The 14753-nt window shown below is 58.9% G+C and overlaps 7 protein-coding genes across 7 annotated transcripts; 4 read left to right on the forward strand and 3 right to left on the reverse strand.

Annotated features, from left to right (window-relative positions):
• Positions 1-155: 155 nt before the first annotated feature.
• SCHCODRAFT_02609396 (uncharacterized protein) lies at positions 156-1944 on the forward strand. The gene is made up of 2 exons (XM_003038933.3): positions 156-216; positions 266-1944. The coding sequence occupies exon 2, from the start codon at positions 355-357 to the stop codon at positions 1846-1848; it is 1494 nt and encodes a 497-aa protein (XP_003038979.2). The 5' UTR covers positions 156-216; positions 266-354; the 3' UTR covers positions 1849-1944.
• An 89-nt stretch (positions 1945-2033) lies between these two features.
• SCHCODRAFT_02142005 (uncharacterized protein) lies at positions 2034-3251 on the forward strand. The gene has a single exon (XM_050341917.1). It carries the CDS (start codon positions 2315-2317, stop codon positions 3005-3007), a length of 693 nt encoding a protein of 230 aa, XP_050202004.1. The 5' UTR covers positions 2034-2314; the 3' UTR covers positions 3008-3251.
• A 170-nt stretch (positions 3252-3421) lies between these two features.
• On the forward strand, positions 3422-3682 carry SCHCODRAFT_02490063 (uncharacterized protein; the record flags this gene model as incomplete). The annotated part of the gene is made up of 1 exon (XM_050342923.1): positions 3422-3682. One exon carries the CDS (start codon positions 3422-3424, stop codon positions 3680-3682), a length of 261 nt encoding a protein of 86 aa, XP_050202005.1.
• Positions 3683-6214: 2532 nt separating this feature from the next.
• On the forward strand, positions 6215-8102 carry SCHCODRAFT_01209479 (uncharacterized protein). The gene is made up of 10 exons (XM_003038931.3): positions 6215-6303; positions 6358-6370; positions 6420-6496; positions 6545-6596; positions 6650-6798; positions 6854-6932; positions 6988-7262; positions 7312-7322; positions 7377-7411; positions 7477-8102. The coding sequence occupies exons 1-10, from the start codon at positions 6265-6267 to the stop codon at positions 7797-7799; spliced, it is 1053 nt and encodes a 350-aa protein (XP_003038977.1). The 5' UTR covers positions 6215-6264; the 3' UTR covers positions 7800-8102.
• A 109-nt stretch (positions 8103-8211) lies between these two features.
• SCHCODRAFT_02487313 (uncharacterized protein) lies at positions 8212-9756 on the reverse strand (the record flags this gene model as incomplete). Its single annotated transcript, XM_050342874.1, has 2 exons — positions 8212-8843; positions 8931-9756. Coding segments are annotated over 2 exons (1458 nt in total), but the record flags the coding sequence as incomplete, so codon positions are not given.
• A 302-nt stretch (positions 9757-10058) lies between these two features.
• SCHCODRAFT_02683784 (kinase-like protein) lies at positions 10059-13867 on the reverse strand. The gene is made up of 10 exons (XM_003037596.2): positions 13723-13867; positions 13361-13594; positions 12666-13237; positions 12385-12555; positions 12077-12145; positions 11541-11786; positions 11203-11433; positions 10888-11133; positions 10528-10837; positions 10059-10474 (listed from the first exon to the last, which is right to left on the reverse strand). The coding sequence occupies exons 1-10, from the start codon at positions 13775-13777 to the stop codon at positions 10341-10343; spliced, it is 2268 nt and encodes a 755-aa protein (XP_003037642.1). The 5' UTR covers positions 13778-13867; the 3' UTR covers positions 10059-10340.
• Positions 13868-14293: 426 nt separating this feature from the next.
• On the reverse strand, positions 14294-14593 carry SCHCODRAFT_02489717 (uncharacterized protein; the record flags this gene model as incomplete). Its single annotated transcript, XM_003037595.3, has 1 exon — positions 14294-14593. One exon carries the CDS (start codon positions 14591-14593, stop codon positions 14294-14296), a length of 300 nt encoding a protein of 99 aa, XP_003037641.2.
• Positions 14594-14753: the final 160 nt, after the last annotated feature.

The following is a 14753-nucleotide window of genomic DNA, read 5'->3' on the forward strand; positions in this document are numbered from 1 at the left end:
GGTTATGTCGCTGGGACTTTATGAACGGACTGATCATCGGCGCGTACCTTCGTCGCTGTATTGCAATGCGCTTGCCCTCACACAGTCCGAAGCCGCCTCGGAAGGTGCCGAAGCGCATGTGATGATTTATCGCGCCACACGCTTCGGCTCTCTTCGCACCGTCATCTGAGAGTCTCACCGAGCGACGAACACGAGGCTGGGGCAGGATCATGTCCTGTACGTTTCTCTCGCGAACGCTTCGAGATGATTGTTCTTATGTTCCAAGGTACGGATGCTCATCAATCGGAGCGCGAAGGTGCGCCTGCGTGCTCCTGCCCCGAACCCTCAGGCCTGACCCGGGGACGTCTCGCTTGCATGTCCTCAGCTGAGGAAGAACAGCCTGCCGAGACATACACTTCCACGCTGGACGCATCCATAGCCGCCATCGATGCCCAAATAGCAGTCCACCGTGCCCACATCGCATCCCTCGAGCGCGATCGCGCGCAGTTGGTCGAAGTCAAGCGTCGCGAGCAACTCATAGAAGCCGAGCACTGCATGCAAGCGCTACAAGCCCCCATCCTCCGCCTCCCCAGAGAACTCCTCGAGCTCATCACCCACGCCGCTCTCCCGCCCCAATGGTCGACCGCCGTCAGCGGCACCATCTGCTTCCCTCTCCTTCAGTCCTGTCGCCGCATCCGCGTCGTCGCGCTCACCATGCCCGAGCTCTGGTGCACAATCGTCCTGCCGCCTAATCAATCTCTAATCGCAGACAAGTTCTACGACGTGGCGCAGCGATACCTGGTCCGTGCCCAGCCCCTGCCCATCCATCTCGTCGACCCAACCAAGCAATACCGCCGCCAGGACGCGCGCCTCGATCGGTGGATGGTCGAGCACATGGCCCGTTTCCGCACAGCTACGTGGTGTATGCATCTCGCCAATCTTGCGCCCACCAAGGTGGCCGCGCCGTCCTTGGAATCCGCGATGTTCCTCGCTACGTATCGCAAAGGCGCGGCGGACACGACGCCCTCCGGTCTTCTGACAATCGTCGACGCGCCGATGTTGCGGACAGTCACCATCGGCGTGTTCCTGCCTCTCGCGGCCCTCGAGCTTCCCTGGGCGCAGTTGACGGAGCTCAACGTGCGCATCTTCAGGTTTCGGCCCGAGAATCTGCACGTCTTCCAGTCCTGCGTTGCCCTGTCGACACTCAATGTCTCCGTCGAGTACGAATTCGCACTGCCCGAATGTCCTCCTATTGCACTGAACAGCCTGCGTACCCTCAAGGTGGGGGATTACGCGACGTTGCTGGCTCCCCGCATTGTTACTCCCGTTTTGACCGACCTATCCATCTACATAAGCACCCAACAACACTGGGACCCCGTCCTTGATTGGACGCCTCGAATGATTCCTATATCAACCTGGCTAAAGAACTCAACACCGCCCTCTTCTCTGCACGCTCTAACCGTCACGGGACTGTGGCGCGACAGCCACTTGGATGATCTGAAAGACGTCTTCCTTCTCCTCCCTACGATCGATCACCTTTCTCTGAGCTGTCGTGAGTCGGACGCTGCGGAGGACCACGATCTGCTCAAGGCGATCATCCTGTTAGACGATACCGCCATCCTCCCGAACCTGGAGCACCTGTCTCTTCAGATTGAGCACGGCGCTTTCGAAACCATGCTCGACTTTGGGACCGCGTTGAAGAAGTTCGCTCTCTGTCGATGGGCGAATGGCGGCGAACGGCCAACGGGTCGATTGACGTTTCGCTCGCTAGCCTGCGAGAAGCGCGAGTGCAGGTGTTACGTGGAGACGGAGTGGTTAGAAACGCTGAAGGCTGAGGGAATCCTCGTATATAGACCGACGTGCACTTGATCCTTAATTTACTGTTGTTAATGTGGTCACTTTGTATGTGCCACAATTGATCGAGGTTGTGGGAAATTGACTTAGCCACAAAAAACACACGCTGGCACTCGCTGCGATGAGCTGTCCTCGCCATCAACAACGACCAGCAGCCTACTGGCCAGAGCGCGGCCGAGACCAGCCAAGCCACACGAATGTCGCCAAGGAGGGAGATATTCTGCGACGAGGGCAGTGCGGCCGCGACGCCGCGTTTCTCCAATTCAGGAACAAATGGGGCCACGTGGCGGACTTAATGGCCATCGCAGCGTGCATGGGCCCGGCTTGACGACGACACGCAGCCTCGACCAGCACTCCATCTTAAATCCCACCGTAATTCTCACTGTCCTTGCTTGTGACCACCACCAACCACGTTCCTTCGCGCGCCCTCGTCTTTTCGCCTTCTCCCCCTCGTCTGTCTGATCAGCGCCAATCGCGCCACATGTCGTCCCCCAGCGTTCTTCCCCCGACGTTCAACGCGCTCGCCCCAGAGCAGCGCGGGCGTCTCATGCGCTCGACTCGCAAGCTCGGCGCGCTACTGGGCACCACCCCCCACCTGATCGAGGACGCCGGCTCGTCCTCCCCCTCCCAATCGCCGGTCAGACGCCCATCCACGAGCTCTGGAACCGTAGCACGCCTCCCCATCGGCACCCAACACTCGTCTCGCACGGAATCTCCCTCTCCTGCAGTCGTGTCGCGCTCCCGGCGCCGTGAAGTCAGCATCTATGGACACAGCCCATCCGATTCGACCACCTCCCGCGCGTCCTTCGAGCTCGCCCCCGAGCCCCCCACGACGGAAAAGGGTCACACGCGGCGCAAGCCCAGCCTGTCACTCGCGAGTGCGACAGCGCGGCAGAAGCAAGATGCCCCCGCGCCGCTGTTCCTGCGCCTACAGCCCGTGCCCGGCCCGAGCGCCCTCGCACCCGCCAGCCCCGGCCAATCCACCTCCGCCCCCGCGACACCCAACACCGCGACCTTTGACACGCCCCCCACGCCCATGACGCCCCTCACGCCCCTGCTCGCGCCGAACCTCCCGCCTCAGGAGTATCGCCGGAAGAAGATGGCCAAGCTCGCGCGCACCCTTGGCGAGAACGGTGCGTCGGGACAGGCTGTCACTTTCGCTTGTTCCGACTGACTGATCGACGGCTTGACAGTTCCCCCGTCCCTCGTGTTTGGCGACGACGCGCAGGACCCGTCGTTCATGCTGCGGCGGTCGCGCAGGCGGAGCCGCAGCGTGTCCGACCTGTCGGCGAGCTGGAACGCGTGGGCGCTGCCCAGCGAGCAACCGAAGTTGGGTGTGGGCAAGGAAAAGGAAAAGGACCAACCGGCGGCCGAGCCACAGCCTCAGCCTCACCTTCAGCCTCAGCCGCAACCCCCCTCGACCCCCTCGCCCGCTACTCCTCGTGCTACCTCAAAGCTGCAGCGCTCGCGATCCGCGGCGGCATCCAAGCCGCAGCGCCGCATCGTCACGCAGCGGAACGCGGCACCCATGTCCTGGGCAGTGAACACGTCCGCGAACGCGCCGATGCCGTGGGCGGACCCGGCACTCATGGCTGGGCACGGGAAGATGCCATTCGTAGACGACAGGAAGATGCCCTTCGTGGACGACCGGAAAATCCCCTCCCTAGACGGCCCCGTCTTCCAAAACGGCATCCCCATCGTCTCGCAGGCGCCCGTGCCGTTCCCTCGCCCGATTGGCGAGCAACTGGCGCCTCCCGTCGACGACCGCCGCCGGCGCGAGGATGGGTGGAGCGGGGAGTGGAACATGGACATCGACGACGTGCGCCGCCGCCTCCGTGGGCTGAAGTAGACGCGTCGGCGGGTGCTCAAGGGGCCCGTGCGCGGACGCTCGAGTACGCTCAGGCGAGCTCGCCAGCGGACGGTCCAGTGAGTCGCCGCCCGCGGTCTCGAGCGAGCCCGTCGGCGGACGCTGAATGGCTCCGTCAACGGACGCGCGATGGCTCCGTGAACGGACGCACAATGGCTCCCTCAACGAACGGACCGACATGATGTATAGACAGACGATCGCTGCAAGTGCAAGCTGGTCTTCACTCGCAGGTTCTTCATGGTCCCATAGTCTTGGTGCCTCTGATCCACGCAGATGCACCACGACCTTGGTGCAGGCTTGACTTATTGCTTGATGTATAGCTATAGCTACCACCCTACGGCATGGCCGCCGCTCGGCCCTCCTTGGACGCTCACCTTTTCGTGGGTTGTTTGCGAGCCCTCTTGCGGGTCTACCTACAAGCCGAACGTAGGTATCCTTGCAAGACTAACGCCACCCCGTAACGCTGAACGAGCGTCCGAGTAGTATGTACCAGTACTTATATGACTCACCTAACTAATAGCTGCTGAATGCTCACTGTGTTTTTGTGTTGTTCTTGTTGATGTGCTTCGAGGATATGGAAGTTTAGCTAGAAATATGCATACATCTAATGGATTGTGATCGTGTCGCTGTATATCGTTGCTGGATCTCATTGCGTCATGTCCTTTCCTTTCGGTGCGCTGCTATTCCCGCTACCATTTATGGTAGTGGGTCTTAGGGATGAAGCGCGAAATCGCAAATGCGCCGTCTTGCAAACTTTGGTGAGCCGTCACGTGCCGGCACATGACAGGGCCTTCTGCGGTCTCGACTCATCGGCGTCGGCCGAGCGCACCTTGGCTCATCCCTCCACCTCCGTTCCACTGTATAGCATCCTCTTCCGCAGGCAGAGAATGCTCTGACTGATCTGGACTGCTTGACAACCTCACTTGCTTTGCCGCGGTTTTATATTATCTCCTGTAGTCCTAGCTCTGTTTACGCATGTCAATGCTCGAAGAATTGACATCGCATCCAGCGTGACGGTGCTTGACCGGTCGTGATATGAGCGAGAACGCGTGCGCGGGAAAGGTGTGCGTGAGGGGGGGACGTCGCGCGAGGGATCGGATGCTCAGTAAACCCCGTCGGGGCCCGAGCGGAGGTTGCAGGCGTGAGTACGCACTGGCGGACTCACCGGATGCGACGTCTCGAGTGTGGGTCTTTGCATCGAGCTGTACGTTGACTTTGGGATAGACATGGTCGAGCGATATAGTGGCTTGGGTATGAGAGAACTTAGGATGCACACAAGCTACTCACTTGCAAGCCGGCTGAGTCTGCACACAACAATTTCCGCGGTGTAATTCAGATGTTGTATGGTAGCGGGCCCTGCCGTAAAACGGCCCTTCAGAGTTATCATTTCAAAAGCCTGACTATAGCTTACGGAGCTCTGCAACTTACAACGATTGCTGAATCAGATGTCAGCGCGACTTGAAAGTTCAACTTTGCAGCACGTGATATCACGTGAACTCCATCAGCCCCGTCGCGTGGGGTGACGTGCAGTGTCCATCGCTTGTCAGCGCCCTCATCGCGCTCAGCGGCGGCCATCCACCTTCTCAGGTTTTCGTGGTCTTTTGCTTACAAGCTGCTCATATGAGGGATTCATTGGAGTGACCGAGGTCCCAGACAGAGGCTTCAAGTTAGGCGGCGCCACCACCATCGATCCGGACGTCAGCCGCTAGCAAATACCGACGACGCCAGTGGATGCAGGGTCGCAACCGGTGACGGCCCTGAGGACCTACAATAGACCTGTCAAGTCTGTTTGTATCACTCGCAAGCGACGGCGCGCGCGTCAAGTGGCTCGTGAGCGCATCAGTCGTAGGCGATTAGGCCAAGATAAGGCTTACTTACGAGGGAGAGGCAAGGGAGAGATTGAAGAAGGACAATTCCCTCCCCCGTCCTCTCGACGCTAGAAGCACCCAGTTACGAGGACGTTTGCTAGCTGAGGACGGAACATTCGCCCGAGGGAAGATCGTGTCGTGCGTCGCGCCCATCGCTGGGCGCCGACAGCTCGCAGCCTTGAACTCCGGAGGAGGCGCATTGACATGGGGCTGGACCTCGCCGTCCATCTTCCCCTCACCCTGATTCTGTAGCCAGCGCGATAGGCCGCAACCTCGGGCTTCTGGAAAGCAACCTGTGGCGCCGTACGCAACTGTATCAGCGCAGCGTGTACGTATTCCTGATCCCTACATTCAGTCTGGAGCTGACGAACCCGCCAGCGCCTGGTGCTCCCCTCCGCACGCGGTCCTTTGTGGCTTGCCCGACTGCCGCGTCGTTGAGTAGCAACAACCGCCCGCCCTGGCGAAACTTCCTAATCAGGGAAAATCGCGATCGCCCGCGGATCTGCGGCGCCCCTATTACCCCATCGAGGAGCATAGCAAATGGGATTATGTTCCTGTCTCTAAATGAAAAGGGCGGGATCGGTGGATGCGCACATTTTCCCTCCTCCCGCCACGAACGCCCGCGACTCGGTTCAGTGTATATAGTGCAGCGCTCGGTCGACAGCGTGCACGACAGTTGAGGGCACGCTAGGTTCTATGTTGGCGACGATCCGCGCCGTGTCAATATGGATTGAAGTGCGTATGACGATCACTGGATTGAGTGCTGGAAGCTGATCAGCGGCTGAATAGACGCTCCTCTATGGTGAATAGCCCGCGCTATGGCCGCTGACTGCCCCCCTTACCCGTCCTAGGCGTACATGCCTGCCTCTTCTTTGAGTGCATGTACCTTCTCAAGAAAAGAGGGACGTTGAAGACCATGGCGGCGACGGTGCGTAGTAATCACTGCGACATGCGCATGCCCCTAACCCCTTCGCAGGTATTCACGTACGCGAGTATCGCATTGTTCATAGTCTCTACCATACATACTGGTGCGTTCGCACTCTTCGACGCGTCGGCCTCTGTGTATGACCTCCTGATGCAGGCTTGAACCTCGCTCGTTTCATCAAGACTTTCGTCCTGCTGCAGGGTACGCAGGAGCAGACCACGTATTGGACGAACTTCGCTTCGGGCGAAGTCCTCGCATATTATGTCCTCACCGCGATACAAACCTGGATTGGTGATCTTCTCATAGTGCGTGCGCGTTCTCTACCCTCTGTTCCTTGTCTCTGACCGTCATGAACTGCAGATATACCGCTGCTGGTTTGTATATAACAAGAACTACATGATCATAATTCTTCCCTTCGTTCTTGTCCTGTCAAGCTTTAGTACGTCGTCGAGTCCGCTCCTCCACCCCTTACTGACATCTGATATTCTTTCCAGTAATCAGCATACTCCTCTGGACGAACTCCGTTACGAACATGAGCGCGTTGACTGCGCTCTCGAATGCTATATTCCCCCTCAGTCTCTCGCAGAACGTACTCACGACGGGCGCCATTCTCTACAAGATTCTCAGACAACACCGTCGCATGAACTCGCTATCCGTCGACTCCGCTCACTCCTTCTCAAGCATGCTCACCGTCGCCCGGTTGATCATTGAGAGCGCGGCCCTTTATCTGGTGGCCATGCTCCTGCTCGTTATATTCTACTTTACTGGAGTACGTCCTTTCGTCTGCGTCTCGAGCTCTATATTGACATCTATCACAGAACGACGCTGCGTGAGTTCAGGCGTTTCTATAGCATCACATCGCCCTTGCTGACCTCATTTACAGCGAAGTCTTCCAAGCCTGCATCACTCCGACCATAGGTGCGTCCTCACTCGCTTTCTTCTCGTCCAACCCCTTCTCACACACCTTCTCCCTCCTTCACCAGGCATCAACTTCACCCTCCTCTCCCTCCGCCTCGCCACCATCACCGACAGCGACGCCTGGGGCTCGCGCCCCACGCCCCACGCCGCCCACTCCCGCAGCACTGTCGCGAACGTCCGCTTCCGTACCAGCGACTGGCGGACGCATGAGAGCGGCGACTGGCAGACGCCGGATAGCTGGGACACCGACGGCCGCACGCGCGGCGGGGAGACGGAGCTGCAGGTCAAGACTAGCGGGCGGGAGTTGGCGGGCGGGCTTGAGTTTGCGCCCGCGCCGTCGACAGTGAAGGGGTCGATGCTGCGCGATCCGGCGTTGAGGATCGATTGAGGGGTAGATGGTGGTGCTGCGCGCGCGGCGGCCCGGTCCCGCTGCACCGCGATCTCAGTCTTGAGTGCTCTCCTCAATAACGAGACGCGCCGAAGGAGGATTTCGGAGGAGGGTTTTGGAGGATGTAGTCTCGCAATGTTCGACGCGGGTATATATTGTACATCATCATTCAGTTACGGACGGCGCTGCAAGGACTTCCTGCGGTATCTAATGTAGACTAGCTGTGTCATTTGGGATGTTTGCGCGCGTCTATATCAGTACCCTCGCGGGGTTGGGAATCTGGTATCCTATGGCTTGTCAAAGTGATACAGCCAACTCCACGCCTATTCAGACGGTACTCAGTAAGCAGGTTGGAACCCGAAGCTTGTAGATATGAGCTATTTTCCAGAGATAGCTACCACGTCGAACGGAGCTACAGTAGTGGGGATTTGCACATTTTCGAATTGACGAAGACCCCCTTGCCCTTCACCCCCGCTATCCAATTGTGCAGCCCCAAACATTCGCAGTACTCATCCCCTCTGCAATTGCGCGAGCGGACTGACATGCACTCCCTGGACTCTGCGCCGTCCGCACCCCAGCGGGAAAGCACCAGTTCCTTTGAAACGTCGCCGAACTCGAATTCCGGGGCGATGTCGTCGTACTCGAGGGTAAGGTGCGCCAGATTAGGCAGGAGGGGATGCAGGCCCGAATGAGGGGTAACCAGCCTCTGCAGGAGGGGCAAATCGCACAAGGCGAAGAGCTCGTATGCGAGTCTGAGGCGCTCGAGCTGGGGCGCGAGGTGCAGGATGGAGACGAGGTCTTCCAGCTCGCCGTCCCGATGTGAACACAGAAATCCTTTGAGAGACAAATTGTGTAGAGAAGACAAGTCGCGCGTGAGCAGCGAACGCACGGACGATCTAAGAAGAGAGTGACGACATGGATCGGTTCCCATAAAGCTGGCTCTCGCCGACACGGTGATCTCGATGAGGTTGGGAGCATTGATGAACGCAGCGAGACGGTAACCACAGCGCGAGAGCTTGAGGACGCGCAATTTGAGGAAGGTCACTGCCGGGATATGCGTAGGAGTCACGCCATGCTATGGCACCGAATGACTGTGAAGAATGCAGACACGGAGTTCCCTCAGAGATGTACATAACTGGAGAGTGCGCAGGTCGTGGGGGCTAAATGCCATGTTAAGAATTGTCAAGCTCTCCAGTTGCGCCCAAGGGATGCCAAAGTACGAGGGGGCTGCAGCGTCCATATGCACATTCGTCAGTCGAGGTGCGTGGATGAAGGTGAGGATGCGGGAGTCTTGTGGATTACGGTAGGCTGAGAGGGTGGCGCTCTCAAGTGACGGCGCAGAGATGTGAGACCCATGTACCACATCAGCTTTGATATACCAATCAATGCTCCGTATGCGATCCATGTGAGCCATTACCCACAGATTGTACTGGGAGTCGAACAGCACGCATTTAGCAATGATGTCCACCGGGTGAGGCTTGAACCGGTCCACGTACAGCTGCGCGACTACGTAGAAGCGGTCAACCTTCTTGGCATTGAGACTCTTCATGACAATTTTGCACCACAATTCAGGCATGGCCAGTGCCGTGCGCCGAATCCGAAAGCAAGTTTCCAGGAGCGGAAAACGTGTGGCGCCGACGGCGGCGGCCGTCCAAGTTGGCGGCAGGGCAGCGTGTATGATGAGCACTAGCAGCTCCGGCGGGAGACGGAAGATGGGAGCTGCCAAAACCTGTTTCCGGGCCTTGCATTCTGCGAGCTGAGCGCGATGGCTAGCGAGGCGAGCGTAATTGGACGTGTCAGTGTCTGCAGCATCGATGACCGCTAAGGAGGCATCCAGAGACGTTATGTCTTGGCGGAGCAGCGAACTCGTCTGCGGAGGGCGTATAGCCGAAGCGCGAAAGTTCAAAACTCGGTGGCTGACAGAAGGAGGAGAGCGTATGCTCGTACTTCGCGCAAAGAAATGTTTCCGGTGCACTCATGCTGTTCAAGAAGCTGATTGATTTCGTCGATCGGATAAAATTTATGCTCACCTTCAAGATAGGCTCAACTGGGCGTCTGAGCGAGATTTTGCAGAGAGGTCGTGGAGGTCAGGAGCAGGAGGCGTACACGTGCTGGAATTCCCGCGCGCTGAAATCACTCTCACGTGCCCGACACGCGACACAACGCAAAACCTACACGTCCGACATTCTGCGCCTCTTGGGGTAGCCTATGGAGCAAAAGACGTAGGCTGCAAGTAAATCATGTAGAAAAAGAACTACTTCGCCTCCAGGTCATAGGAAACAACATGAGATAGTGCCCCTCGGCTGACGTCGTAGCAGAGGTCATGAAATCATCTGTCTGACGAACGCAATCTACAAGTACAACAGTCAGCAGTACTACTACAAGATTTCATATTAGTACAACGGATGCCACAATCCCTCGTCAAAGGGACCATCAACATCCATACACTTCACCCATACCAGCGAAGTCGAGGCTGATTCGGCCTGTCGCAGACAGGTCGACCGTAGCTGATGATATCGGCGGTGCGCGTACGAAGTTAGCTCATGCACTAAGCACATAGCTGCGCGACAAGGCCGTCTCCGTCGAGCTCGGCACGGCCAACAAGACGCCCCACATCCTCAGCGCCTGACACCCCGCGTCCAAGCCTGTCAGCGCAGCGAGGGACCAGGCGAGCGCTGAAGACCTCGTCAGCCATCTCCTCGTACTGGAAAGTACAGCTCATGCGCACCTTCATGTACGACGAGCAGGTTGACTCCATCCGCACTCATATCCTTCCCATCTCCGTGCCTCCTCTGACTGGTGAAGAGTCCCGCATCCGCCACCAACAGCGCACACGCCACGATCGCATACGCCAGCCGCGCGCGTATGGTGAAGAGCCTCGAGAGCCGGAATCCGCGCAAGAAAACGAGCGCGATCAGCTGGAAGGCGAAGAGCGGGGCGTAGGTGAGCACCGTCCATCCTGATGCGGTAAAGGCGAGCGGCCAGATGTCGTGAAGCGCAGGTGGAGCGCTGGAATATAACAAGCCGGTGATGACAAGCTGAGGTGTGTGGGTGAGCAAGCAGGATGGGAGCATGGAGGCCAGCTTACCTGAACAACGGCGAGCAAAGCGATCGCCAAGTCGAGCACGATCAAGCCCACCAGTGCGCGCCTCAGCCGCACGAATTGCGTATCCCTCATCAACGTTTTGCGCAGCCTATCCTCCGTCTCTCGCGGCGTCTGAGTCGAGGACGAGGAGTTATGCCGCGCCGTTGTCGGCAAGGGCGTAACACGTTCCTTTTCCCGTACGTGCGGAGCAATGTGTGCCCATAATAGAGGTTCCGTCTCGGCGTCGACCTGTACGTGCATAAGCCTTCACCAATCCAACGTCCAAGCCAAAGAAAGGAAAAATGAACCCCCACTCACCTCCTCCCCCCTACTAACCGGCACATACCACCGCAAAAAGTCATGAATATCCTTACTCGCCGGCCGCTTCTTCGGGTCCGCGTCCCAGCAGCGCTCGGCGAGCAGCCACAGCACCTCCTCGTGCGTATCGCGCCAGGCGGTGGGTCGGTGCGGCCGCTTGCCCTGCGCGACGGCGAAGAGGACGGCCATGTCGTAGCGGAGGTGGTGCATGGGGACGTGGCCGGTGATTATCTGGAGGAGAGGTTGTTCAGCTTTCGGACGGGCCCAGTGGTGCTCTCAAGAGCAGCATGATGCAAAATCACAACCCTACGAGCGCTGACGCGAAGAAACTAACTCACCTCCGCCACCAACATCCCAAACGCAAACACGTCGCTCGCCATCGTCTTCGCCACATCGCCCTCACCCTCCCCATCCCCCTCATGATCACCGGTGAGCGCAAACAACTCGGGCGCCATATACCGCCCCGTGCCCACGCCATTCAGGTCGGACGGATTGCCCGAGAGGACTGCGAGGTCGGAGAGGACGATGGCGAGGCCGAAGTCGCAAAGGAGGGCGTCGCCGGTGGAGGAGATGAGCACGTTCTTCTGTGGGGTAAGTTAGTGGATGTGCAGCGGGTGAAGGGTGAATGGGTACTAGTAGACGGGGACGATGAAGGCGAAGGCGAAGGTGCAAAATGCAGGAGGGGTAGCAGATTGCCGTATATGGAGCACAGGCACCAGAGCGTGGCATGCGCTAACACGAGGCCTTTGTAACCCCACGAGGCATAAAAGCACGACACGATGTAGGACATGAGGAACGTGGGCGGTCGCACAATGAGAGCGCTGATCACACGAGGGGGTAAAAGCATACAAAAAGCACGAAGAAGGGTACGCACGCCTTTGATGTCCCCGTGGACGATGCCGTTGGCGTGCAGATAGTGCAGCGCGTCCGCGGTCTGGGTTATCTGTGTTGAGGGACCGGGGTGGAGGCGGGGGCGAATTATCGGAAAAGATGGGACGCAGGTTATCGTTGAGTCAATCAACGCGATGGTGAGGGCGTGTTCAGGCGATCGAGGCGTAAGAGATAGAGCAGCGGTGGGGCAGAAGCAGAGTAGACATGGCCGATGAAGCAAGTATAGCAACAAAACAGAATGTCTGGTCAGCCATCATCGTGCGATGCCAAGTCGCAGTCAATCGCACTCACCAACACCAGCCTATCCACGTCGGGTCGCTCCCTGAGGTAGTGCGGGAGGTCGCCGCGGTCCTGCCAGGGGCTGCACATGTACAGCGTCGGCCCGTCGACGCAGAGCCCGAAGAAGGGCAGGACGTGCCGGTGGTCGAGGCGGCACCAGGTGTCGGCTTCGTGCCGGAAGCGCTGGGTGAGTGATTAGTGGGGTGTTGTGAGTCGCGGCAACTTCATCCTCTCCCTGGCCTTCACTTGCTCCCCTTCACCAATAATCCACAACTACTGCTCTCAAGACTCACCTTCTCCGCCCGCCCACCATCCACGCCCACATGCATCCTAAGCTTCTTGAGCGCGACCAGCCCCACCCCGTCCAGCACGCCCGTGTGCACGTCGCAGTACCCGCCGCCGGCGCGCCCCCACTCGCTGATCTGCGTGACGTGCGCGGAGACGTCGGCGAAGGAGGTGCGGCTGCGGTGCAGCCGGAGCGCGGCAGTGATGTGCGGGGTGCGGTGGAAGCGGGCGGGTGGGGCGAGGGAGGGGGCGGAGGCGATCCAGGGGTGGGTGGGGGGTGAGGTACTCTTGGGAGGTGGGGAGGTTGTTCGTGGATGGGTTGAGGTGGAAGGTGATGTGGCGGGTGGGGTGATGGTACGTGGGGGAGAGGCAGATGGGAAATGGGACGCGGGAGGAGAGGATGGCGACGGTTGGCTGGAAGTTGGTGTACGCGAGACCAGCTCGATGGGGGATGCGGGGGACGGCGATCGGACGCGGGGGATGTGCAGCGCCGCCGCCTCGTCGAGGATCTGCCCAAAGGAAGGGCGCGTCGTGTGATCGGCCGGTGCGACCGGCAGCCTATCGTTCCCTCTTCGTCTTGCTGGCACGGGGGCCTGAGGGATGGGGAAGGGTGAAGGTGGTGTATCCGAGGTTGCAAGAGATGTCGGTCGTGAGTCGCGTTCGCGGTCGTCGCTGTCATCGCCATGATCGGTGCTCAACTCACCCGACTCCGTGCTCGTCGGCGTAGCGCCCTTCAACCTCCCCACTGCGCGCAGTACCGAGGTCAGGTCGAAGATAAGCGGCAGACGCGTCGATGTTGACCATTTTGAGGCTGTCGTTGGCGTTCCGGTCGCCTGAACGGGGAGGGGAAGTGCCAGCGCGTTCGGTGATGAGGGCATGATCGGGTACTTCCTGCACTGCCCTTGCGTGCTGGATCGCAAGTAGATAACCCTTGGGCCTGCGATAGTAGGCAGGCAATCAGGGAGCGGGCTTGGATGTTGACTGTGAGGAATCCGTCGCGATCATGCACTCGGTGGACGTCGTGCAAGCAGTCAATGGACACGATGAACGCTCAGGTCGACCCACCGTCCGACACGGCGATAGAGAGGAAACAGCGCGCATGGTCGATGGGAGCGCCCATGGCGCGGTCACGAGCGGCAGGCACTGGAAGCACTGATCATTCGGGGTCAGTGAGTCAAGGGGAGGCGGTGCGATGTGCTGATGGACCTGCTACTGCAATTCCCTGATCAAGTGATAGATCTGTTTATTGACCTTCACTGACCCGGAGTCAGTAAAGTATCTGACCGAGGTCAATAAAGCGTCGTCAGGTCAGACAAGCGTCGCTAGCTCGACCAGTCAGGAAGGTGAACCTCATGCTCGACATACAAGGTGTTGGGTTGCAAGCACGGTGAATACGATGCTCACACGGACTCGCGCGATGATAAAGGTGACGAGCCACGACCTCCAGTCCGATGTCTGCGACATGGAGACGAAGGTAAAAGAGCCAATCTGCGACATGCGCACCATATGAACTGCAGTCACAGCCTGTCGGACGGACAGAAAGGGTGTCGTTCCGAAAGCTCAGCGAAACCAGTCTCGATCGAACAAAGGCAGTGAAAGGCAGAGATGCTCGTCACCACCAGCATCGCCCAACTGCTTAAGTCAGTCCTTGAGTGATTTCGGAAGCGCCACCGGGCGAGCGTTTGGGCGCCTGTTTGCGCCTCGAAGTCAGAACCGTGATCGCAACAAGGACGTCGTCGAGGGTGCGCAAAGACGCATCAGGGCAGGCAGCGCAGAGACGCATCGGAGCCGGTGCGACGTCGCAGAGGTGGAGGCTGCGTCGTTGGTACGTCCCAAAGAGGGTCGCAGACGAAGCCTGCGCTGATGGTACGTCCTTGAGAGCGTCGCCATTCCCGAGAAGACAGACGATCGAAGAGTCTTCCTGGCAGCGGAGCATTGAGGAGCTGTTCCAGCACATCGAGGATGCGGGGACGACAGTATACCCTGTCGAGCTGAGTTGGACGAGCGAGATATTCGTCGTGAAAACAGGCGGGGTTCATCGTGTTGTTTTAGCAGCGCAACATGAGGGAGCAGCATAGAAGTGACAGCTGGACAGG

This window comes from Schizophyllum commune, assembly GCF_000143185.2.
Source record: "Schizophyllum commune H4-8 unplaced genomic scaffold SCHCOscaffold_2, whole genome shotgun sequence".
Classification (NCBI taxonomy): Eukaryota; Fungi; Basidiomycota; class Agaricomycetes; order Agaricales; family Schizophyllaceae; genus Schizophyllum; species Schizophyllum commune.